This window comes from Salvelinus fontinalis, chromosome 19 (assembly GCF_029448725.1).
Source record: "Salvelinus fontinalis isolate EN_2023a chromosome 19, ASM2944872v1, whole genome shotgun sequence".
Taxonomy (NCBI): Eukaryota; Metazoa; Chordata; class Actinopteri; order Salmoniformes; family Salmonidae; genus Salvelinus; species Salvelinus fontinalis.
Genome location: NC_074683.1, coordinates 47,218,397 through 47,244,606, shown reverse-complemented (window position 1 = coordinate 47,244,606; position 26,210 = coordinate 47,218,397). Strand labels below are relative to the sequence as shown.

General features: G+C 43.5%; 1 protein-coding gene across 1 annotated transcript in view; it reads left to right on the top strand.

The window, feature by feature from the left end:
• The first annotated feature begins 10,759 nt into the window (after window positions 1-10,759).
• The window catches only part of LOC129816861 (centromere protein J-like), a 28,378-nt gene continuing 12,927 nt past the window's right edge, over window positions 10,760-26,210 (top strand). Inside the window, exons 1-7 of the mRNA XM_055871797.1 lie at window positions 10,760-11,006; window positions 11,521-11,966; window positions 12,107-12,233; window positions 12,363-12,560; window positions 12,641-12,806; window positions 12,941-13,040; window positions 13,221-13,919. Of these exons, the coding sequence (XP_055727772.1) occupies window positions 11,541-11,966; window positions 12,107-12,233; window positions 12,363-12,560; window positions 12,641-12,806; window positions 12,941-13,040; window positions 13,221-13,919 (1,716 nt within the window). The 5' untranslated portion in view covers window positions 10,760-11,006; window positions 11,521-11,540. The remainder of the gene's footprint in view (window positions 11,007-11,520; window positions 11,967-12,106; window positions 12,234-12,362; window positions 12,561-12,640; window positions 12,807-12,940; window positions 13,041-13,220; window positions 13,920-26,210) is intronic.

The following is a 26,210-nucleotide window of genomic DNA, read 5'->3' as shown; positions in this document are numbered from 1 at the left end:
TACTACATGATTCCATGTGTTATTTCATAGTTTTGATGTCTTATTCTACAATGTAGAAAATAATAAAAATAAAGAGAAATATGAGTAAGTGTGTCCAAACTTTTGACTGGTACTGTATAGTATATACACACCGAACAAAAATATAAACGCAACATGCAACAATTTCAAATATTTGACTAAATTACAGTTCATAAGGAAATCAATCAATTTAAATAAATGTATTAGGCCCTAATCTATGGATTTCACATGACTGGGAACACAGATATACATCTGTTGGTCACAGATACCTTTGAAAAAAGGTAGGGGCGAGGGTCAGAAAACCAGTCAAGTCAGTATCTGGTGTGACCACCATTTGCATCATGCAGCGTGACATATCCTCATAGAGTCGATCAGGCTGTTGATTGTGGCCTGTGGAATGTTGTTCCACTCCTCTTCAAGTTGCTGCGAAGTTGCTGGATATTGGCGGGAACTGTAACATGCCGTCATATACCTCAATCCAGAGCATCCCAAACGTGCTCAATGGGTGGCATGTCTGGTGAGTATGCAGGCCATGGAAGAATTTGGGACATTTTCAGCTTCCAGGAATTGTGTACAGATCCTTGCAACATGGGGCCGTGCATTATGATGCTAAAATATGAGGTGATGGTGGCGGATCAATGGCACGACAATGGGCCTCAGGATCTCGTCACGGTGTCTCTGTGCATTCAAATTGCCATCGATAAAATGCAATTGTGTTCATTGTCTGTAGCTTATGCCTGCCCATACCATAACCTCGCCATGGGGCGCTCTGTTCACAACGTTGACATCAGTAAACCGCTTGCTCACACAACGCCATACACGTTGTCTGCCATCTGCTCGGTACAGCTGAAATTGGGATTCCTCCGTGAAGAGCAGACTTATTCAGCGTGCCAGTGGCCATCGAAGATGAGCCTTGGCCCACTGAAGTTGCTTACGACGCTGAACTGCAGTCAGGTCAAGACCCTGAGGACAACTATCACGCAGATGATGTTCTCTGAGACAGTTTCTGACAGTATGTGCAGAAATTCTTTGGTTGTACAAACCCACAGTCTCAGACGATCCCGCAGGTGAAGAAGCCATATGTGGAGGTCCTGGGCTGGCGTGGTTACGCGTGGTCTGCGATTGTGAGGCCAGTTGGACGTACTGCCAAATTCTCTAAAATGACATTGGTATAGAAATGAACATGAAATTTATTAGCAGCAGATCTGGTGGGCATTCCTGCAGTCAATATGCCAATTGTGCGAACCCTCAAAACTTGTGACATCTGTGGCATTGTGTTGTGTGACAAAACTTCACATTTTAGAGTGGCCTTTTATTGTCCCCAGCACAAGGTGCACCTGTGTAATGATCATTCTGTTTAATCAGCTTCTTGATATGCCACACCTGTCAGATGGATGGATTATCTTGGCAAAGGAAAAATGCTCACTATAGGATGTAAAAAAAAATGTGCACAAAATGAGATAAGCTTTTTGTACGTATGGAACATTTCAGGGACATTTTACTTCAGCACATGAAACATAGGACCAACACTTTACATGTTGCATTTATATTTTTGTTCAGTATAAATTAGATATTTCTATATTTCATTTTCAATACATTTGCAAACATGTCTAAAATCATGTTTTCAGTTTGTCATTATGGGATATTGTGTGTACTGTAGATGGGTGAGAAAAAATATATTGAATTCAGGCACACCTGTATTTGGGGGAGTTTCTCCCATTCTTATACAACACATTTACATTTACATTTAAGTCATTTAGCAGACGCTCTTATCCAGAGCGACTTACAAATTGGTGCATTCACCTTATGACATCCAGTGGAACAGCCACTTTACAATAGTGCATCAGATCTTTTAAGGGAGGGGGGGGGGGGGGGGGGGCAGAAGGATTGCTTTATCCTAGGTATTCCTTGAAGAGGTGGGGTTTCAGGTGTCTCCGGAAGGTGGTGATTGACTCCGCTGTCCTGGCGTCGTGAGGGAGTTTGTTCCACCATTGGGGGGCCAGAGCAGCGAACAGTTTTGACTGGGCTGAGCGGGAACTGTACTTCCTCAGTGGTAGGGAGGCGAGCAGGCCAGAGGTGGATGAACGCAGTGCCCTTGTTTGGGTGTAGGGCCTGATCAGAGCCTGAAGGTACTGAGGTGCCGTTCCCCTCACAGCTCCGTAGGCAAGCACCATGGTCTTGTAGCGGATGCGAGCTTCAACTGGAAGCCAGTGGAGAGAGCGGAGGAGCGGGGTGACGTGAGAGAACTTGGGAAGGTTGAACACCAGACGGGCTGCGGCGTTCTGGATGAGTTGTAGGGGTTTAATGGCACAGGCAGGGAGCCCAGCCAGCAGCGAGTTGCAGTAATCCAGACGGGAGATGACAAGTGCCTGGATTAGGACCTGCGCCGCTTCCTGTGTGAGGCAGGGTCGTACTCTGCGGATGTTGTAGAGCATGAACCTACAGGAACGGGCCACCGCCTTGATGTTGGTGGAGAACGACAGGGTGTTGTCCAGGATCACGCCAAGGTTCTTAGCGCTCTGGGAGGAGGACACAATGGAGTTGTCAACCGTGATGGCGAGATCATGGAACGGACAGTCCTTCCCCGGGAGGAAGAGCAGCTCCGTCTTGCCGAGGTTCAGCTTGAGGTGGTGATCCGTCATCCACACTGATATGTCTGCCAGACATGCAGAGATGCGATTCGCCACCTGGTCATCAGAAGGGGGAAAGGAGAAGATTAATTGTGTGTCGTCTGCATAGCAATGATAGGAGAGACCATGTGAGGTTATGACAGAGCCAAGTGACTTGGTGTATAGCGAGAATAGGAGAGGGCCTAGAACAGAGCCCTGGGGGACACCAGTGGTGAGAGCGCGTGGTGAGGAGACAGATTCTCGCCACGCCACCTGGTAGGAGCGACCTGTCAGGTAGGACGCAATCCAAGCGTGGGCCGTGCCGGAGATGCCCAACTCGGAGAGGGTGGAGAGGAGGATCTGATGGTTCACAGTATCGAAGGCAGCCGATAGGTCTAGAAGGATGAGAGCAGAGGAGAGAGAGTTAGCTTTAGCAGTGCGGAGCGCCTCCGTGATACAGAGAAGAGCAGTCTCAGTTGAGTGACTAGTCTTGAAACCTGACTGATTTGGATCAAGAAGGTCATTCTGAGAGAGATAGCAGGAGAGCTGGCCAAGGACGGCACGTTCAAGAGTTTTGGAGAGAAAAGAAAGAAGGGATACTGGTCTGTAGTTGTTGACATCGGAGGGATCGAGTGTAGGTTTTTTCAGAAGGGGTGCAACTCTCGCTCTCTTGAAGACGGAAGGGACGTAGCCAGCGGTCAAGGATGAGTTGATGAGCGAGGTGAGGTAAGGTAGAAGGTCTCCGGAAATGGTCTGGAGAAGAGAGGAGGGGATAGGGTCAAGCGGGCAGGTTGTTGGGCGGCCGGCCGTCACAAGACGCGAGATTTCATCTGGAGAGAGAGGGGAGAAAGAGGTCAAAGCACAGGGTTGGGCAGTGTGAGCAGAACCAGCGGTGTCGTTTGACTTAGCGAACGAGGATCGGATGTCGTCGACCTTCTTTTCAAAATGGTTGACGAAGTCGTCTGCAGAGAGGGAGGAGGGGGGGGGAGGGGGAGGAGGATTCAGGAGGGAGGAGAAGGTGGCAAAGAGCTTCCTAGGGTTAGAGGCAGATGCTTGGAATTTAGAGTGGTAGAAAGTGGCTTTAGCAGCAGAGACAGAAGAGGAAAATGTAGAGAGGACAAAAATATATTGAATTCTGGCACACCTGTATTTGGGGGAGTTTCTCCCATTCTCCTTCAACAGTCAAGGGGTATGAATACTTTCTGAATGAACTGTATATGATTAATAAAATATGGTTATGCTTCATTTGCTCTGATAAACCTACTCTTTGAAATGACTTTGATAGCAGTAAATACATTGTTGTGGAAATTCCACACAGGAACACTCAAAGTCAATATTAAATATTCATATTAATCATTATTTATTATTAGCGCGCTGGAGTGGTTCCAACCACCTCAATGCACCAAGTGCACATGTCAATCAGGAGCTCTTTCGGGGCAGTCCCGTTAGATTTATTATATACAGACAAGTTATAATTGCATGATTTAGCTTATTCATAATTAATTCATCATTAACGTTTGCTTCATTCACGTGGCCGACCATTACTGGCTCATGCATGTGACCAGTGGCAATTTTAGCATGTAAATCTTGGTGCGGCAAAAAAATATGTATGCATGCCAGCAAAGCCACAACACAACACTAAACAATACAGTAATTGCAATATAACGGTGAAAAACGGTGCCCACAAACTGTTAGGGCCTACATAAATCTGGCCCAACAGCTTACCACTGCTACACCTGGCTATCAGTGGAGCCTTGTCTGGCGGCAAAACAGTTAATTCAGCCTCATTTACTGCCTTTAAAAAAAACATAGCTGATATGGCTGACTTGCTTAAACAAACACGGTTTCTAATGACAATTGAGAAACATCCGGTTTGGAGCGAGCGGTCGCATTTGCATTCGCTCTGCAGGTAGTATAACTTTTCATTTCATTTTCATTACATTTCATTATAGTACAACGGTTTAATTTGTCTAACCTTAGCAATTTCTTCTTAGCTAGCTACTTAGGCGTCTGTGTATAAAAGATAATTGCGTAATTATCGTATTCCGTCGTCTATCGTAGTCCACACTGCTATCTGCCCAGCAGCCAGCAAACGTCCACCGTCTACCGAATAGTAGTATAAACTTTTCATTACATTTCATTATAGTACAACGGTCTGATTTTCATTTTCACTACAGTACAACGGTTTGATTTGTTTGATCTTAGCTAGCTACATAGCCGTCTTTGCATCAAACATAATTGTGTAGTTATTGAGGTTCGCCAGCCAGCTATTTTCGCCCTAACGTAACGCAACGTAGCCAACACTGCTAGCTAGCCAGCTTGCCACCGAATAGCAGCATTGTAGAAACGAGTGCATTACAACGGAACGACTTGATCAGTGTAGTGTTGGCTGACTACACAGTTGTCTTTGCTATCTTTGATTTGTATTTGTTCGATCTTAGCTAGCTACTTAGCTGGCTACATAGCCGTCTTTGTATCGGTGATAATTGTGTAGTTATCAAGGTTCGCTAGCCAGGTATTCTCGCCCTAACGTAACGTAACGTAACGTAGTCAACCCTGCTAGCTAGCCAGCTAGCCACCGATTAGCAGCACTGTAGAAACGATTACATTACAACGGAACGACTTGACTTGTGTAGTGTTAGCTAGCTACATCGTTTTCTTTGCTATCTTTTTATCTAAGATAATTGTGTAGCTTTGAGTAATTATCGGTTAGCTAGCCAGCTATTTTTCGCCTGCCGCGCTGCCGTCCTCCTACCTAGCCAACACTGCTAGCTAGCCAACTTCTACCGAATAGCAGCACTGTAGAAACTTACATTACAACGGAACGACTTGATTAGCGTAGTGTTAGCTAGTTGTCTTTGCTGTCCTTGTATCCATGATAATTGTGTAGTTTAGAGAAATTTAGTGAAATTGTCGAGGTTACCTAGCCAGCTTCACTTTCAACAACGTAGCCACTGCTAGCCAGGCTACTTCACCAGCCAGCAGTACTATATCATTTTAGTCAATAAGATCTTGTATTTTATTTTTATTTTTTTGAAACGTAAGCTTAACTTTCTGAACATTCGAGACGTGTAGCCCACTTGTCATTCTAATCTCCTTTGCATTAGCGTAGCCTCTTCTGTAGCCTGTCAACCATGTGTCTGTCTATCCCTGTTCTCTCCTCTCTGCACAGACCATACAAACGCTTCACACCGCGTGGCCGCGCCCACCCTAACCTGGTGGTCCCAGCCCGCACGACCCACGTGGAGTTCCAGGTCTCCGGTAGCCTCTGGAACTGCCGATCTGCGGCCAACAAGGCAGAGCTCATCTCAGCCTATGCGTCCCTCCAGTCCCTCGACTTCCTGGCACTGACGGAAACATGGCTCACCACAGATAACACTGCTACTCCTACTGCTCTCTCTTCGTCTGCCCACGTGTTCTCGCACACCCCGAGACCTTCTGGTCAGCGGGGTGGTGGCACCGGGATCCTCATCTCTCCCAAGTGGTCATTCTCTCTTTCTCCCCTTACCCATCTGTCTATCGCCTCCTTTGAATTCCATGCTGTCACAGTTACCAGCCCTTTCAAGCTTAACATCCTTATCATTTATCGCCCTCCAGGTTCCCTTGGAGAGTTCATCAATGAGCTTGATGCCTTGATAAGCTCCTTTCCTGAGGACGGCTCACCTCTCACAGTTCTGGGTGACTTTAACCTCCCCATGTCTACCTTTGACTCATTCCTCTCTGCCTCCTTCTTTCCACTCCTCTCCTCTTTTGACCTCACCCTCTCACCTTCCCCCCCTACTCACAAGGCAGGCAATACGCTTGACCTCATCTTTACTAGATGCTGTTCTTCCACTAACCTCATTGCAACTCCCCTCCAAGTCTCCGACCACTACCTTGTATCCTTTTCCCTCTCGCTCTCATCCAACACTTCCCACACTGCCCCTACTCGGATGGTATCGCGCCGTCCAAACCTTCGCTCTCTCTCCCCCGCTACTCTCTCCTCTTCCATCCTATCATCTCTTCCCTCTGCTCAAACATTCTCCAACCTATCTCCTGATTCTGCCTCCTCAACCCTCCTCTCCTCCCTTTCTGCATCCTTTGACTCTCTATGTCCCCTATCCTCCAGGCCGGCTCGGTCCTCCCCTCCCGCTCCGTGGCTCGACGACTCATTGCGAGCTCACAGAACAGGGCTCCGGGCAGCCGAGCGGAAATGGAGGAAAACTCGCCTCCCTGCGGACCTGGCATCCTTTCACTCCCTCCTCTCTACATTTTCCTCTTCTGTCTCTGCTGCTAAAGCCACTTTCTACCACTCTAAATTCCAAGCATCTGCCTCTAACCCTAGGAAGCTCTTTGCCACCTTCTCCTCCCTCCTGAATCCTCCGCCCCCCCCCCCCCCCCCCCTCCTCCCTCTCTGCAGACGACTTCGTCAACCATTTTGAAAAGAAGGTCGACGACATCCGATCCTCGTTTGCTAAGTCAAACGACACCGCTGGTTCTGCTCACACTGCCCAACCCTGTGCTTTGACCTCTTTCTCCCCTCTCTCTCCAGATGAAATCTCGCGTCTTGTGACGGCCGGCCGCCCAACAACCTGCCCGCTTGACCCTATCCCCTCCTCTCTTCTCCAGACCATTTCCGGAGACCTTCTACCTTACCTCACCTCGCTCATCAACTCATCCTTGACCGCTGGCTACGTCCCTTCCGTCTTCAAGAGAGCGAGAGTTGCACCCCTTCTGAAAAAACCTACACTCGATCCCTCCGATGTCAACAACTACAGACCAGTATCCCTTCTTTCTTTTCTCTCCAAAACTCTTGAACGTGCCGTCCTTGGCCAGCTCTCCTGCTATCTCTCTCAGAATGACCTTCTTGATCCAAATCAGTCAGGTTTCAAGACTAGTCACTCAACTGAGACTGCTCTTCTCTGTATCACGGAGGCGCTCCGCACTGCTAAAGCTAACTCTCTCTCCTCTGCTCTCATCCTTCTAGACCTATCGGCTGCCTTCGATACTGTGAACCATCAGATCCTCCTCTCCACCCTCTCCGAGTTGGGCATCTCCGGCGCGGCCCACGCTTGGATTGCGTCCTACCTGACAGGTCGCTCCTACCAGGTGGCGTGGCGAGAATCTGTCTCCTCACCACGCGCTCTCACCACTGGTGTCCCCCAGGGCTCTGTTCTAGGCCCTCTCCTATTCTCGCTATACACCAAGTCACTTGGCTCTGTCATAACCTCACATGGTCTCTCCTATCATTGCTATGCAGACGACACACAATTAATCTTCTCCTTTCCCCCTTCTGATGACCAGGTGGCGAATCGCATCTCTGCATGTCTGGCAGACATATCAGTGTGGATGACGGATCACCACCTCAAGCTGAACCTCGGCAAGACGGAGCTGCTCTTCCTCCCGGGGAAGGACTGTCCGTTCCATGATCTCGCCATCACGGTTGACAACTCCATTGTGTCCTCCTCCCAGAGCGCTAAGAACCTTGGCGTGATCCTGGACAACACCCTGTCGTTCTCCACCAACATCAAGGCGGTGGCCCGTTCCTGTAGGTTCATGCTCTACAACATCCGCAGAGTACGACCCTGCCTCACACAGGAAGCGGCGCAGGTCCTAATCCAGGCACTTGTCATCTCCCGTCTGGATTACTGCAACTCGCTGTTGGCTGGGCTCCCTGCCTGTGCCATTAAACCCCTACAACTCATCCAGAACGCCGCAGCCCGTCTGGTGTTCAACCTTCCCAAGTTCTCTCACGTCACCCCGCTCCTCCGCTCTCTCCACTGGCTTCCAGTTGAAGCTCGCATCCGCTACAAGACCATGGTGCTTGCCTACGGAGCTGTGAGGGGAACGGCACCTCAGTACCTTCAGGCTCTGATCAGGCCCTACACCCAAACAAGGGCACTGCGTTCATCCACCTCTGGCCTGCTCGCCTCCCTACCACTGAGGAAGTACAGTTCCCGCTCAGCCCAGTCAAAACTGTTCGCTGCTCTGGCACCCCAATGGTGGAACAAACTCCCTCACGACGCCAGGACAGCGGAGTCAATCACCACCTTCCGGAGACACCTGAAACCCCACCTCTTCAAGGAATACCTAGGATAAAGCAATCCTTCTGCCCCCCCCCCCCCTTAAAAGATCTAGATGCACTATTGTAAAGTGGCTGTTCCACTGGATGTCATAAGGTGAATGCACCAATTTGTAAGTCGCTCTGGATAAGAGCGTCTGCTAAATGACTTAAATGTAATGTAAATGTACAAACTATGGCATAAAGGGACGACAAGCGGATACGAAGCAATTCGTAATTTCAATTTGATATTAATAAGCGACCTAGGATGGACGTAGTCAATATAACAATTTGTTTAGCACTTTTGAAATGTACAGGGACACAGAAATCAGAACATGGGCCATTCTTACAGTGTTCTCCCTGTACACCAAGTCAGAACCGTAGGATAAATAAAGGGGGCATATAAGCTGACAATGAAAGCTCTTACAATATTCAATGATTACATTTCTCTAAAACATTTTATAGGCTACATATCCACCACCAAGTCAGAACAGTAGGCGAAATTAAGAGCGGCAAATAGACCAAATTATCAGGGTGAGGCACATGGGCTACTAACATCTTACTACACAACATATACTTATTACCCGCAAAACACCAGTCTGAACGTCAACAGTGAAGAGGCAACTCCGGGATGCTGGCCTTCTAGGCAGAGTTGTAAAGAAAAAGCCATATCTCAGACTGGCCAATAAAAATAAAATATTAAGATGGGCACTTGAACACAGACACTAGACAGAGGAACTCTGCCTAGAAGTTGCCTCTTCACTGTTGACGTTGAGACTGGTGTTTTATGGGTACTATTTAATGAGGCTGCCAGTTGAAGACTTGTGAGGCGTCTGTTTCTCAAACTAGACACTAATGTACTAGTCCTCTTACTCAGTTGTGCACCAGGTCCTCCCACTCCTCTTTCTATTCTGGTTAGAGACAGTTTGCGGTGTTCTGTGAAGGGAGTAGTACACAGCGTTGTACGAAATCTTCAGTTTCTTCTCAATTTCTTGCATGGAATAGCCTTAATTAGAACAAGAATATACTGACGAGTTTCAGAAGAAAGGACTTTTGTTTCTGGTCATTTTGAGCCTCTAATCGAACCCACAAATGCTGATGCTCCAGATACTCAACAAGTCTAAAGAAGGCCAGTTTAATTGCTTTTTAAATCCGAACAACAGTTTTCAGCTGTGCTAACATAATTGTAAAAGTGTTTTCTAATGATCAATTAGCCTTTTAAAATGATAAACTTGGATTAGGTAACACAATGTGCCATTAGAACAAAGGACTGATGGTTGCTGATATATTTTCTGATCAATTTGATGTTATTTTAATGGACAAAAAGGTGCTTTTCTTTAAAAAATAAGGACATTTCTAACTGACCCCAAACTTTTGAACGGTCGTGTAGGTACTTACGGCAGGACCAAATCAGAGAGATAGGTAGGAGCAAGTCCATGTAATGCTTTGTAGGTTTGCAGTAAAACCTTGAAATTCTACATATTTTATACAAGGTTTCTCTGTTGAAAATTGGTTACCATGATGACATAATCCTGGGGTTAAAATTTAATCTATGATTTTGTATACAAAATATTAAGAACACCTGCTCTTTCCGTGACAGACTGGGTGTAGAGGGCGGTTGACATCACTTTGGTGCTCTCGTGGGTGTCCTGGAAAAGATCGGAGGAGAATCTGCTCCAGTTGAGTACACAGTTGCTTTGGGGTCGGGCCCGAGGGATCGGAGGAGAGGCACATGGCATTGAGATGCTCATCCAGGGAGATCCCATCCCCCTGCTGCTCTGACTGATCCAGTGTCTTTGAATTAGAGACAAAGAGAACGGCATGTTAAGACAGATACAACTGACCCAGAGTCTGTGGAGCAAAACACACAGACGGAAGAGCAGCAGGAAAAAAACATGCTGAAAACACAATCATCACGGGATGAACGAGTGACGAATTTCCGGGCAAGGGCGGTCCATTTAAAAATAATTCCTTCCTCCCTCGGCTTTTGCCATGCAAGCGTATACTCGTCAGACGTCATGGTACGTCATCAGAAGTGTCCACGTAATTTGAGGGCTGAGGGTCTTTTAAGTGTTTGGACCGCTAGTAGGGACTCCAGTACATCCTCCAGAAATGCATTTGAACGTCTTGAAATGCCCTGTTGACAAATGAAAATAGTTTGAAAACCACTTCCTGGTCTTGGATTTCAACGCCATCTACTACATTACCCAAAATGCAACTTGTCTTTTTTCTCCCTCGCGGGCTTTGTTTTGGGATGGCGGTATACTTCGAATCTCCCATTTGTTGTCTTCAAACACTTCAAATACATTGAATACGTAAATTCGTTGTCTGTAAACAAGGTACGTCATGTGTGTTAGCTATGTGTCTATCATTATAATATCAAAGCACAACTTTTGTCTTACTCTCCTGCAATGGTAAAACGTTGTTGCAAGCTTGCTAGATTGCAACTAGCTAATGTTAGTTAGCCAAACCAAGGCGTTGTCAATACACTGACAGGTAACGTTTGCCTGCTAACGAAGCTGCTGTTAACACTATAAACCATATGTCATTATTTGACAATATGTCATATTACTAGCCAGTTACAGGTACTTTACTATTCAGGGATGTACAACTTCTTGCGACTAACGTTACTTTGTAAATTGTCATGATGTGGAAATGCACTGTTAGCAAACTATAGTAACGTTAAACTGTTGCTAACAACTGTCCTTTTAAACTGTAATTTTCTGTAGGCACAGCCTAACCACACTGTGACGTGGTATAATTAGGTAACCAGCCACTTGATCTGGCATGCTGAATGGGGCACACTGTTTTACTCTTGACCTGTCTCTAAAATCTGCTCTAATCTGTGATTAGCCCTGTCTGGAGAGCAAGTCATGTCATCTCCAGCTGGGTTGCAGGCTCAGCAGTCCCAAACAAAGTTCCTTGACCGATGGATGACGAGCAGCTCCTGTGCCGGGGTTATCCTTAACCCCTACCCGGACCTGGCTGAGTCTCTTCGACACAGCTCTGTCTGGAGATCCCGGGATGTGAATGACTCCTTCGCCTCTCAGTTTGTTCCCCTCCCGGTCTCCAGTAGCAGCAGTTCCCTCAGTATCAGTTCCCTCGTCCATGATGCTAAATCCGGGACAGAATTGAGCAAACAGAATCAGCTACCAGTGGATAGGACTTTGTCTGACAGACAATTTGCTGGACTGCAGACAGTGGTGTCTCAAGGGTTGACATTACCTGGAGAGATGGACAGTATGGAGAAGTTTGTAGAGCAGTCTCAGGACCTACCCCTAATGCTCAAACTCGAACGGGTAAGAAACTAGTATTGAATGGCTTCATAAAATATTTGAGATCATGATAACTGTTTGGAATGGCTTGTCACTTCCAGATAGGTAGGCCTACGTCTAATGTTGTAGCGGTGCTTATGGGTACGGTATGTGCTGTGTTACAGCTGAGGCAGTGGCAGCAGCACATGCAGGAGCAGCTGAAAGCCCACCAGCTAGAGGAACTCGTCAGTCTCCAGGAGGAGCAACAAAGGTTACTGGGCATGGTGCATGTGGCTCAGCAGGATGGAGCAGGTACTAAAAAACACATTTGCACTCACTGTGTTATTGCTCAGCAGGCTGTATGGAGCAGGTAGCTCCAGATATTGAATTTGACACCCCTGATTTAGATAAGACCTGTGTGATTTCTCACGGATTACATAGAGATCTCCAAGTCGACGGGAGCGGACTGGGGAGAGAACACTCTATTGGGTGGCTACCCCCTCTCTCACAGACCCCCAGCAGCCAAGAGCTTCCCTATAGGCACCCCACAAGGGCCTGCGTCTTCCCAGCTCTGGAGACAGGGACCTACATTCCGGCAGCCTCCAAGGGGCCAGGAGCAGGAAAAGGACCAAACACTGGGTAGGAAAAGTGCTCCGGTGCCTAAACGCATTTAAAGGTGCTTTTACATAATTGACTTAACCTCTGTTGTACTCAAACAGGGACAGAAGCATGGAGCAATCCACACAAATGTCATCAGCTGAATGGGGATGCTGATGATAGGGGTGAGGATGAGGAAGTCACATTATCTTCCCATTCTGCTCCCTCCATGACTGAAGACTACAAAGCATACAGAGGAGATGACTGTGAACTAGACTCACAGGACAGGTACATGTTTAACTTCATATTTGAGATGGAAATGTCTAAACATGATTTATTTCACTATTCTCAGTCAACTGACAGCACAGAATACAAATAATTGATTTTGCTTTGTGCTCCCATGTCTCTATGGGCATCTCCAGGCCCATTAAACCAGTGATGGGGGGGCAGACGTTTGAGGCACTCCTGGAGGAACAGCTGAGACTGGAGGAACAGAGACTGAAGACCACCCAGCAGCAGCAGGTCAGAGACCAACCCTATTTTCGCTACACTACACTAAAAATGAGCTGTAGATAAAATAAAATGGTAGCTCAACCAAATGACAAGTTGAGTTTGATTAAGGTATAGTGGTCTTTGGAGCTGCAGTACCATTCCCTTTGTTTTGCATGGAACATTGCTAATGCTAAGCTGTCTCTCCAACAGAGCCCAGAGGCAGCTGAGATAGCCAGTCCGAGAGCTAATACCAAGAGAGCCTTCCTGAGGAGAGGGGAGGGCCTCTCCAGATTCACCAACCGAAGCAAAGCCCCTATGCCCAACAGAGGGGGACCCCAAAAAGATCCCAAACCCAAGGCCAAGGTCAGCACCCGTTGGACCTCAGAGCCCACCCAGAAGGTCAGTCAGCGCCCCCCCGTACAGCGCAAGACTGCTGTGCTCAACAAGGAGAACAGACCAAGAGACCTGTGCTCACCCCTTCTGGACAGTGTCAGACCAGAGGGCAAGGCAGACAAGCCGGCCGCAGTGAGGCCCAGAGTCCTGGGCAGTCATCAGAGACAGAACATTGAGATGACTAACTGTCTAAGGCCAAGGGAGGTGATTAGTAACAAGGTGGGCGGGACTTCTCAACCTGTGAGTAGAACTCCTGCAGCTGTAACTAAACAGTTTGGGCTTGAGGAGAGAACTGGAGCACTGCAGAGGAATGGAAATGGTCCATCGAGACCGGATGGAGCAGCAGAGGGAAAATCAAGTGTTCCAGAGTATTCCTTTGAGCTGTCGTTCCAGGAGAAGCTGCAGCACTGGGACTGTGACCGTCAGAAGGAGAGTGTGGAGCTGGGGGAGTTTGAGCTTCTGGAGCAGGCAGCCGAGGAACTCTCCTTCTCCTCCAACTCATCCTTTGTCATGAAGGTTTGTGATGCTTTTTTACCTGTCTTTTTTATAATGAATGGCATAACATTTTATGTATGTTTCACATGCACTCAGTGGCCAGTTTTAGGTACCGGGCGGACCCCACCTTGCCTCCAGAACAGGCTGAATTCTTGGTAACTTTGCTCAATTGGTATCAAGGGACCTAATGTGTGCCAGTAAAACATCCCCTACACCATTACACCACCAGCCTGTACTGTTGACACTAGAGGTCGCCTGACTAATCGGAATGTCCGATTTAATTAGTTTTGGACACCAATCATGGCTGATTACATTGCACTCCACGAGGAAACTGCGTGGCAGGCTGACTTGACTACCTGTTATGCGAGTGCAGCAAGGAGCCACGGTAAGGTACTAGCTAGCATTAAACGTATCTCATAAAAAACAATCAATCTTAACATAATCACTAGTTAGCTACACATGGTTGATGATATTACTAGTTTATCTAGCTTGTCCTGCGTTGCATATAATTGATGCGGTGCCTGTTAATTTATCATTAACAGGCATTTATCAGCCTACTTCGCCAAACGGGTGATTTAACAAGCGCATTCGCGAAAAAAGAACTGTTGTTGCACCAATGTGTACCTAACCATTAACATCAAAGCCTTTCTTAAAATCAATACACAAGTATATATTTTTAAACCTGCATATCGAGTTAATATTGCCTGCTAACATGAATTTCTTTTAACTAGGGAAATTGTGTAACTTCTCTTGCTTTCTGTACAATAAAGTCAGGGTATATGCAGCAGTTTGGGCCGCCTGGCTCGTTGCGAACTGTGTGAAGACTATGTTAGGAAGAAAAAGACAGGCAACTTCGCCAAACGGGATGATTTAACAAAAGCGCATTTGGGGAAAAATCACAATCGTTGCACGAATGTACCTAACCATAAACATCAATGCATTTCTTAAAATCAATACACAGAAGTATATATTTTTTAAACCCGCATATTTAGTTAACTTCTTTAGGCTGCAAGCCCGAAGCCGGGCACAATATGACAACAGCCACTTCAAGTGCAGGGCGCGAAATTCAAAATATATTTTTTTGAAATATTTAACTTTCACACATTAACAAGTCCAATACAGCATATGAAAGATAAACATCTTGTGAATCCAGCCAACATGTCCGATTTTTAAAATGTTTCACAGCGAAAACACCACATATATTTATGTTAGCTCACCACCAAATACAAAAAAGGACAGACATTTTTCACAGCACAGGTAGCATGCACAAAGCCAACCTAACTAACCAAGAACCAACCAAACTAAGCAAGAAACAACTTCATCAGATGACAGTCTTATAACATGTTATACAATAAATCTATGTTTTGTTCGAAAAATGTGCATATTTGAGGTATAAATCAGTTTTACATTGCAGCTACCATCACAGGTACCGTCACAAATAGGACCTAAGCAGCCAGAGTAATTACAGACACCAACGTCAAATACCTAAATACTCATCACAAAACATTTCTGAAAAATCGACAGTGTACATCAAATTAAAGACAAACATCTTGTGAATCCAGCCAATATTTCCGATTTTTAAGTGTTTTACAGCGAAAACACAATATAGCATTATATTAGCTTACTACAATAGCCTACCACACTACGGCATTCATTCAAGGCACGTTAGCGATAGCAATAGGCACGTTAGCGATAGCGAATAAACCAGCAAAAGATATATAATTTTTGACTAACCTTGATAAGCTTCATCAGATGACAGTCCTATAACATCAGGTTATACATACACTTATGTTTTGTTCGAAAATGTGCATATTTAGAGCTGAAATCAGTGGTTCTACATTGTGCTAACGTAGCATCTTTTTCCCAGAATGTGCGGATATTTTTATGGCACTCAACTATTCTGACCAAATAACTATACATAAACGTTACAAAAAAATACATGTTGTATAGGAAATGATAGATACACTAGTTCTTAATGCAATCGCCATGTTAGAATTCTAAAAATAACTTCATTACGACATCCACCTTAGGTATAGCGAGAGAGTACCCAAAATCTGGGCGCAAACGACTATTTCACATGTTCGACAGATATATGAACTAGCATCATACAATGGGTCCTACTTTTGACGATCTTTCATCAGAATGTTGTACAAGGGGTCCTTTGTCGGGAACAATCGTTGTTTGGATTTAGAACGGTCTTATTCCCCTCTCGATTTAGCAAGCACACTTGCCAAGTGGCACGAATCTCTCCATCGTCAACAAACTCAGAGAACGGAACACGGCAAAACTTTCGAAAAAAATTCAATAATCTGATTAAACTATATTGAAAAAACATACTTTACGATGATATTGTCACGTATCAAATAAAATCAAAGCCGGAGATATTAGTCGTCCATAACGTCTGCTTATCAGAAGGCAAATCCAGGTCCCTTCTCGCGCTCTCCAGAAAACAGGAAACTGGTGACACGTCATACAAAGAGCATTTAATCGAGCCCAGATCAAGTTACACACTCCATTTCTTCTCTCACTGCCTGTCGACATCTAGTGGAAGACGTATGAAGTGCATCTAAACGAATAAATATCAAGGACTTTAATAGGCAGGCCCTAGAAGAGGGCATCGATTTCAGATTTTCCACTTCCTGTCAGGAAGTTTGCTGCAAAAGGAGTTCTGTTTTACTCACAGATATAATTCAAATGGTTTTAGAAACTAGAGAGTGTTTTCTATCCAATAGTAATAATAATATGCATATTGTACGAGCAAGAATTGAGTACGAGGCCGTTTGAAATGTGCACCTTTTATCCGGCTACTCAATACTGCCCCTGCAGCCCAAACAGGTTATGTATGTCGTATGGTTATGTATGCTGTATGTCGTAGTAACGTTAATATTAAAAATCTAACACAGCGGTTGCATTAAGAACTAATGTATCTTTCATTTGCTGTCCAACCTGTATTTTTTAGTCAAGTTTATGATTAGTTATTGATTAGATTAGGTGCCTCTCCCAAGATTTCTCCCGACATTTTGTTTGCAGTTTGGCTACTATTCTCATTGTATAACCACGATTTGTGGCGCTAAATATGCACATTTTCGAACAAACTCTATATGTATTGTGTAATATGATGTTATAGGACTGTCATCTGAAGAAGTTTGAGAAGGTTAGTGAAAAAATGTATATCTTTTGCTGGTTTATTCGTTATCGCTATTTTTGGCTTGAATCAATGCTGTTGTGTGGTTGGCTATTGTAGTAAGCTAATATTATGCTATATTGGGTTTTCGCTGTAAAACACTTAAAAAATCTGAAACATTGGCTGGATTCACAAGATGCCTGTCTTTCATTTGCTGTACGCTGTGTATTTTTCATAAATGTTTTATGATGAGTATTTAGGTAATTCACGTTGCTCTCTGTAGTTATTCTAGTTGCTTTGGTGAGAGTTGTGATGGTGGCTGCAATGTAAAACTATGATTTATACCTGAAATTTGCAAATTATTCTAACAAAACATATGCTATACAATAAATATGTTATCAGACTGTCATCTGATGAAGTTGTTTCTTGGTTAGTGACTATTTATATCTTTATTTGGTCAAAATTGTGATAGCTACCTATGCAGGGAAAAAATGGTGGGAAAAAAAGTTGTCTTTTGCTATGGTGGTTAGCTAATAGAAATACATATTGTGTCTTCCCTGTAAAACATTATAAAAATCAGAAATGATGGCTGGAATCACAAGATCTGTATCTTTCATCTGGTGTCGTGGACTTGTGATTTAATGATATTTAGATGCTAGTATTTACTTGTGACGCTAGGCTATGCTAGTCAGCTTTTTTACTGATGGGGGTGCTCCCGGATCTGGGATTGTGACCAAGTAGAAGTTAATATAATAACACAGAAATACGAGCCATAGGTCATTAATATGGTTAAATCCGGAAACTATCATTTCGAAAAGGTTTATTCTTTCAGTGAAATACGGAACCGTTCCGTATTTTATCTAACGGGTGGCATCCATAAGTCTAAATATTGCTGTTACATTGCACAACCTTCAATGCTATGTCATAATTACGTAAAATTCTGGCAAATTAGTTCGCAACGAGCCAGGCGGCCCAAACTGTTGCATATACCCTGACTCTGCGTGCGATGAACGCAATAGAAGTGACACAATTTCACCTGGTTAATATTGGCTGCTAACATGATTTTTTTTTAAAGCGAGACCGCACCGAAATTAATGGCGGAATAGTATTTTTACATTTTCCAACAGAACAACGAATTAACATCATAAATAGTTCTTACTTTTTGATGAGCTTCCATCAGAATCTTGTGCAAGTGGTCCTTTGTCCAGAGGAATCGTTGCTCGGTTGTAGATTGTCGCCTTCAACTTTGGAATTAGCAGTAAACATTAGCCATGTGGCAAAGACGTGTCCAACTCACTATAACGCAGGACTAAGAAATATCAGAAAATCGCAATATACTGATATAAACTGATATAACTCGGTTTAAAATAACTACATTATGATGTCTTTAACACCTATATCGAATAAAATCAGAGCCGGATATATCTAAGGCCTATAACGGGAGCTTTCCAGAACGCCATCCTGAGGGCTGTCTTGCGTCATGGCGACTGAAGAAAAGACTGGACCCCACGTTCCCAAACCATTTATATGGCCTCAGATCTGCCTAGCAACTCCATTCCAATTCTCACTATTTGCTGACATCTAGGGGAAGGCGTATGCAGTGCATCTCGACCAATAGAAGACATTCAAATTAATAAACTGACCCCAGAACAGCCTGCCTGATTTCAGATTCCTCACTTCCTCACAGGAAAATTGCTCCAACTTGAGTTCTGTTTTACTCACAGATATAATTCAAACGGTTTTAGAAACTAGAGTGCTTTCTATCCAATAGTAATAATAATATGCATATTGTACGAGCAAGAATTGAGTACGAGGCAGTTTAATTTGGGAACGAAATTTTTACAAAGTGAAAACAGCACCCCCTATTGAGAAAAGGTTAAGCCTATGATTTGATAGAGCAGTCTGACTGAGCGGTGGTAGGCAACAGCAGGCTCGTAAGCATTCATTCAACAGCACTTTACTGCGTTTGCCAGCAGCTCTTGTCGTGGAGAATTGTCTCAGAAATGTAACACTCTTACAAGAACTTGTGATTTCAATATAGACTTTAATACAATATATCATAAGCCGTGCTGGTCCGTGGAACAGCCAATCTCCCTAAGCACTGGCTCTGTTCTTATACACATGCAGCATATGAGTCCATCCCACATGCCAATGAAGTTACTTCCCTCACTCCATCTGCTTTCGGTTAGGTTCTAATGGTGGCGGGACCCTTTCATGTCCTAAAAATGATATATTTATTATGCCTATAGTCCATCTGTTTTCTCGGTTAGGTTATAATGGTAGTTAATGTTACATATAGGGACAGATGTAATACTATAGAGCATACATGTGTTCATCAGACCACAGGAGGAGAAGATGACACTTGGTGCATCTGCTAGCTCTGATGAGGGAAGTACAAAGGCCAAAGACATAGACCCATAAGACAGCTAGACATACCAACGTCAGAGGGATACACAAAGGAGGGTGCCAGCCAAATGACCAACAGATGGACTATAGGCAAAGTAAATATATCATTCTTAGGACATGAAAGGGTCCCGCCACCACAAATCCCTCCTCTGGGACTAATTAGTCCCAGAGGGTGGAGGCCAATACCAACAGTGGACAAAAACATTATCAAATGTGAATAAAGCTTACAAATCAACTGGACCAAACATCTCCAAAACATCAACACAGATAGGAGTAAAATATCCAATTGGAAACATCAAACACTTACAAAACCCAACTAGACCAAACATCTCCAAACAATAACATAGATAGGAGTAAAAGATCTAGTCAGTAAAAAATAAAACACTTATAATCAATCATTATATTGTGAAGAAGCAATGAGTATGTAGTACGTAGCCTTGGTTATCTCAGTTTTGTGAAATAGAGAAAATAATACAATGAATATGATATCAATAAAAGTAGCCTTCATGCAGTTTCAAATAAAATTAACAAGACATCATTCTAAAATCAAACATTTCAACACGATCCTGCCTTGCAGACACCTCTCTAACATAGTACTATCAAAGATAACAACCCTTGTTAGAAGATTAAGGACATGGTCCGTAGACACTTTTTACCGGAATTCCCACTGTTACCTAACATGTTTAAAATGCTCCTAATTTTAGAAGGCAAAACTAACTTTAATTAAAAGAAGAAAAATATATATATAAAAACACAAACACAAAATAACACAAAGCATTAGGCTAGACAGATATATTAAAAATCATTACATAAGAGCACATTCCTCACCCTGACAGACAAGACAATCCCCTCTTTGACACACAGCACAGAAAAAAGGTTCTGGATGATGGTAATGACCGTTCTCACGCTCTTTTGTACCTGTTCCCCCAATGCAGTTAAGGCCGAGTCGGTATAGTTAATGAATCTCTGTTGATTATTGTAAATATACTTAATCCACTCTGTTCTTATTAGGTGTTATCCACAAGAATATTGATTCAAATCCTGATTTAATCTCATCTCTTGCTTTGTACTCGTTAGGAACACCTCTAGTTTGGCCTATTGCATCCAAATAGACGTTGGGGTCAGACTTATATTCTCTTTTTACTCTATTTTTAGTATTTTGTTGCCTAGCATCACTAGGATCCCATTCAGTGACAGTTATCTGTTGAATCAACCGAACTCTTGCACAGAGGCCTGTCCATCCCTTTGGCAATGTTGCCCTTAATCTCTTTCCCCCACATATCCAGAAGAAATCTACTACCATAGTCTGTTCTTCATACGGTGCAATCAATGGTAGTATTAGAGTTTGATTTTGACAATTATCATGAATAACTACTTTTCCCACCCAACTTCCAATTCTTTACACCACTTTCCCCAGCCAGTTTGGTTGTAATATCGATGATAATATGTATTACCCAAATATGACAAACATTCAGCTGGGCAATAAGGCCTTTCTGGTCTACTCAAATGACAAAAGTTCTTATTAAATTCAGCACCGTCCCTATAATCATAAGGACTTGGTACCACCACTAATTCTGTCAGCGGAGAGGGTGCACATAGTAAGCAATTTATCAGCTTTGATTTTAATGCTGTATATTGAGCCCATTCATACCATTCATTTCCCACTACTTTCTCCAATGAGTTGTCCTTGTATAGTTCTGGGGTTAAAGCATCAGTTGGAGTCACAATGTCCTTTTCTCGAGGCAGATTGTTAGTGTTCGTCAGAAAGTTCCAAATGTCAGTAAAAAAACTCCTGGTTCTGATGCCTCAGGTTACTTTGTGGGTACAGTGGACTGCTTGGGAATAGCAGTGGATGGTACCCTGGTGGTAACTACTGTAGTTTTTGCAGCAGCTGCCACTGTTGTTGTCGTTCTATTTGTCACAGGCTCTTCCTGTTCAGGTATTGGCGTAGGACCAATTCTAATGACTGGTGCTGCTCCCTTCAGTCAATCTTGTTCTCGCTATTTCAACTATTAATTCTTCACCTTCAACTGGTTCAATCTTATTCATGGTGAGCACCCACTCATCTACTTCTTTGGTTAACGTCAGGTCACATCCTTTCGGGTTCCAAATGACTTCTCCCTTCGTTTGATGATGTGTCCATCCACAGAGTGCAATCTCAGGTAGAGGCTTGATCCTTTTGATTGAGATTGACTTCTGTTCTCCTGTTTCAGTTATGAGTTGTGGAACAGAGATTCTAACCTTGTCAGTCTTTTTAGATTGTTCGGCTGGTTCCTCTTCTCTTCCTGCTTCCACCATACTTCTTGATTGTGCGTGAGTCTGTTGTTTCTGTACTAGTGTTCACTGTTACTTCTGCTATGTCAAAGTCATTGTTCTTCTGTCGTTCTAACTTCAATTGTCTGTTAAGGGGACCATTCAAGAGCTGAAAAGTCAATTGTGGGGAAATCCCCGTTTTCTTCAGCTTCAGCTTGCTGGACTTTTCCTCCTCTTTGTGGGGTCTCCTTCTGCTCCTTGTGAGGCCTATCCTCCTCTTTCTTCCCCTGAGGCTGCCTTCTCAGGTCGGACTGGGCTTCCTTCTGGAAGGGTATCAATTTCAGGGAAGAGATGTTCCCATTCTGTAGGTGGTACTTCGAGGTCCCACTGTGGAGGGCTTCCGTCAAGGAGGTCTGCCACAACAGATATATCATCAAGAGTAGCAAGCATGTTACTCCCCCTCATCCTTGGACTCTCTGGCCCCACAGGAGAGAATACTGGTTGTTTGCAGGTTTTCTCTCCAGTGTTGTCTCTCCTTCGTCTTCTTCTGGGTGCATTAGGCGATGCACCTGTCTTATTTTGGCTTTCACTTGGTCTGCTGTTCTCTTGGCTCCTCCCTGGCGTCTCGATCGCTTCCGTTCCCTTTGGACACCCACCTGGTGTATCACCATTCTCTGCGTCTTCATGACCTAGTGGTTGTCTCTTCCTTTCCAACGGGACTTTGGTACAGTGGTTTAGATAGTACCATGTGTTGCTTCCCTTCATCTGGACAGCAGTTAACGTTGTTCGAGCCACCTTGTAGGGACCCTCCCTCCTTGGCTCATTCCACTCTTCCGGAACACTCGGACCTGGTCACCTTGGATCATCAGACGTGGAACCTCTGGTCCTGGTTCAGGTTTCTGCCTTCTTTCTGTGAGGCATTCAGACTTATGGCCTCTGTTCTATGATTACACCATACACCCTCCTACATCATCACACAACAAACTGACATTCCAGCTGAAGCTGGCGAACCCCTCTCCTTCTGGTTTCCTAAACATAAGACTTGCCTTCAACATGTTGTTTAGAGTACAATTACCCTAACATCTATCCTTTTTCACATGATGCATTAACAAATAGAACAAGTAGCTCCCAAACCCAACCCAGTATGTCTACAGTGGAATCCTGTCTCTCTCTCTCTCTATGACAATCTTTACCACTGCAGGTGCTGTAAGAAGTATACCCCCAGCCTGTATCTTAATGTACACTCAGTTTACAGAATTCAGCCCATGCCCTTGGTTATTTCTGGCTTCTTATGTTCTGATTTTTCCTGAGGACATACACACTAACACATGGGTTATTTCCTGACAACAGACTTTCTTATAGCAAGATCACTAATTCTTAATATTTTAATAACAGCCATATGTAAACATTGTCTCAAATACCTGGCCTCCTGCCACAGAAATATTCATAATGATAGCCAAATTATGGTCCCTACAGCAACTGCTGTAAGAATAACATGTAATCATTCAAGTGTCTTCCAGTTGGAAGAATATCCTAACAAAACTAAGTCATAAGTTTCTTAAACTTTTGCTATAGTGTTCAAAATGCTACCACTTATCACTTTTACCATAATCTAGGTATTTGTAATGTTCAATTTACTTTAGAATTGTCCCTATATTTTATATCCTTATTTTTTACACAGCCAGCTGTCCTTCCTTTTCTGTGAGTTATCTCCTCTAATTTTTTATTTTTTTTATTTCACCTTTATTTAACCAGGTAGGCAAATTGAGAACACGTTCTCATTTACAATTGCGACCTGGCCAAGATAAAGCAAAGCAGTTCGACACATACAACAACACATAGTTACACATGGAGTAAAACAAACATACAGTCAATAATACAGTGAAAATAAGTCTATATACAATATGAGCAAGTGAGGTGAGATAAGGGAGGTGAAGGCAAACAAAATATATATATAAATAAATAAAAAAAATTATAAAAAGGCCATGGTGGCGAAGTAAATACAATATAGCAAGTTAAAAAAATAACACTGGAATGGTTGGTTTGCAGTGGAAGAAGGTGCAAAGTAGAGATAGAAATAATGGGGTGCAAAGGAGCAAAATAAATAAATACAGTAGGTAAAGAGGTAGTTGTTTGGGCTAAATTATAGATGGGCTATGTACAGGTGCAGTAATCTATGAGCTGCTCTGACAGCTGGTGCTTAAAGCTAGTGAGGGAGATAAGTGTTTCCAGTTTCAGAGATTTTTGTAGTTCGTTCCAGTCATTGGCAGCAGAGAACTGGAAGGAGAGGCGGCCAAAGGAAGAATTGGTTTTGGGGGTGACCAGAGAGATATACCTGCTGGAGCGCGTGCTACGGGTGGGCGTTGCTATGGTGACCAGCGAGCTGAGATAAGGGGGGACTTTACCTAGCAGGGTCTTGTAGATGACCTGGAGCCAGTGGGTTTGGCGACGAGTGTGAAGCGAGGGCCAGCCAACGAGAGCGTACAGGTCGCAGTGGTGGGTAGTATATGGGGCTTTGGTGACAAAACGGATGGCACTGTGATAGACTGCATCCAATTTATTGAGTAGGGTTTTGGAGGCTATTTTGTAAATGACATCACCGAAGTCGAGGATTGGTAGGATGGTCAGTTTTACAAGGGTATGTTTGGCAGCATGAGTGAAGGATGCTTTGTTGCGGAATAGGAAGCCGATTCTAGATTTAACTTTGGATTGGAGATGCTTGATGTGAGTCTGGAAGGAGAGTTTACAGTCTAACCAGACACCTAGGTATTTGTAGTTGTCCACGTATTCTAAGTCAGAGCCGTCCAGAGTAGTGATGCTGGACAGGCGGGCAGGTGCAGGCAGCGATCGGTTGAATAGCATGCATTTAGTTTTACTTGTATTTAAGAGCAATTGGAGGCCACGGAAGGAGAGTTGTATGGCATTGAAGCTCGCCTGGAGGGTTGTTAATAATAATATACATTGTTTCTAGAAATAACACCCCTCCACTACCATAACCTTCATTTATGAGTCCCCTCATATTCCCAATGTAGTCACAGTTTTTCTAACCCATAACACATAAGTCACTACTCCTAATTTCCTTCCATAGTTTGATACATACTAAAACATTCTCAAATCCAATTTGTCAATTTATAACAGTCCCTCCTCAGGAACAATATACACACTTATGTTCCTCCAAAAAACAAGAAAAAATAGAAATAATATATTATAATAACTGCATATTTGCAATAAATTACCACAATTTGTAATGTAACTAAACCTGGGGAAAACGTCCATCCGTTTCATTCTATGCCCATGTTATGTTGGTCTCTTTCTTCTTCATCCTTGGGTGTTATCGCACAACAGACTATACCTTTTATTCAATTAATTATTCAATACAATTTATCATTAAAATTCTAATGACATAATAAAACAAAGGAAACAAAAAACCTTTAAACTAATATTATGTAAGTTCTGTCAACCACCATGTCTCAGGATTAGTTTCCAGAGCTTCCCTAGGCCTAGTAAATTTAAACAGTTCTATATCCAAATTATAACTAAAACATTTTATAACTTGTCCAACCCAAATTCAGGATAACAGTCCTTAGTGCTTACTTTAACTCAAATTTGACCTTCTCAATTCAACACACATCATCCCTTTAATAATTTACATTTATACTAAAAAACTTTTAGTACCAGTAATATCTATTTTCCAAACAGCCCCTTTTTGTCCCTGTTTTTCTGTCATGAGTGGCCTGGTAATGACAGGTCAGTAACCCATTCCCCTTTAGTCTTTCTTCTCCCAGCACATATCATTCCAGCATGTCTATTTCAGATATAGTTCACAGGTCATCAGACACAGTTCTCCCTCACTCTTCAGCTTGTTAGGGTGGGTTTGAGCTTCACACACACTTGTTGTGGTGAAAATATCTCTCCCATGCATTAAAGCATTCTGACGTCACCTTCCATGATAACTCCCTTATTCTACTGGCGGTCTCTCAGACGAGTTACAGATTATGTAGTTATCAACATAACCCTCGCAGAAACCCACACTCCAATAAACCATTTGGAGTAACTGTCATCCCTTTTTAACATATATTTCCCTTTTATATGCAGAATGAACAAAGCACATTTTTGTATTTACCCAAAGACCATAACCCCAGGGAACTGATAATCTTACCTATGAACCCATGTTAAATCAAAAAATAAACCTATTTGAGTAACTAGTCAATTTAAGATTACAACTCTTCATAATTTCCCCAAGGAAATAATAGAATTTCAAAGTAATTGTACACTTTGAATAGAGACTGGTGTTTCCTAATCATTTTATAATATAAATCCCACTTGTTCCAACAATTTCTAGTGAAGTTGATCAGTCTTCACAGGAAATTCTTAGGATTCAGGGCATTTGACACCATTAAAATGTTTCCACTCCCTTTTCTTTAGAAACAACTTAAATACATTTTCAAAAACATTTCCATCCTTCTGCATACCCAGTTTGAAACTGAATTGACAAAACCCCTTCCAAAATAAATCCACTATCGCATATT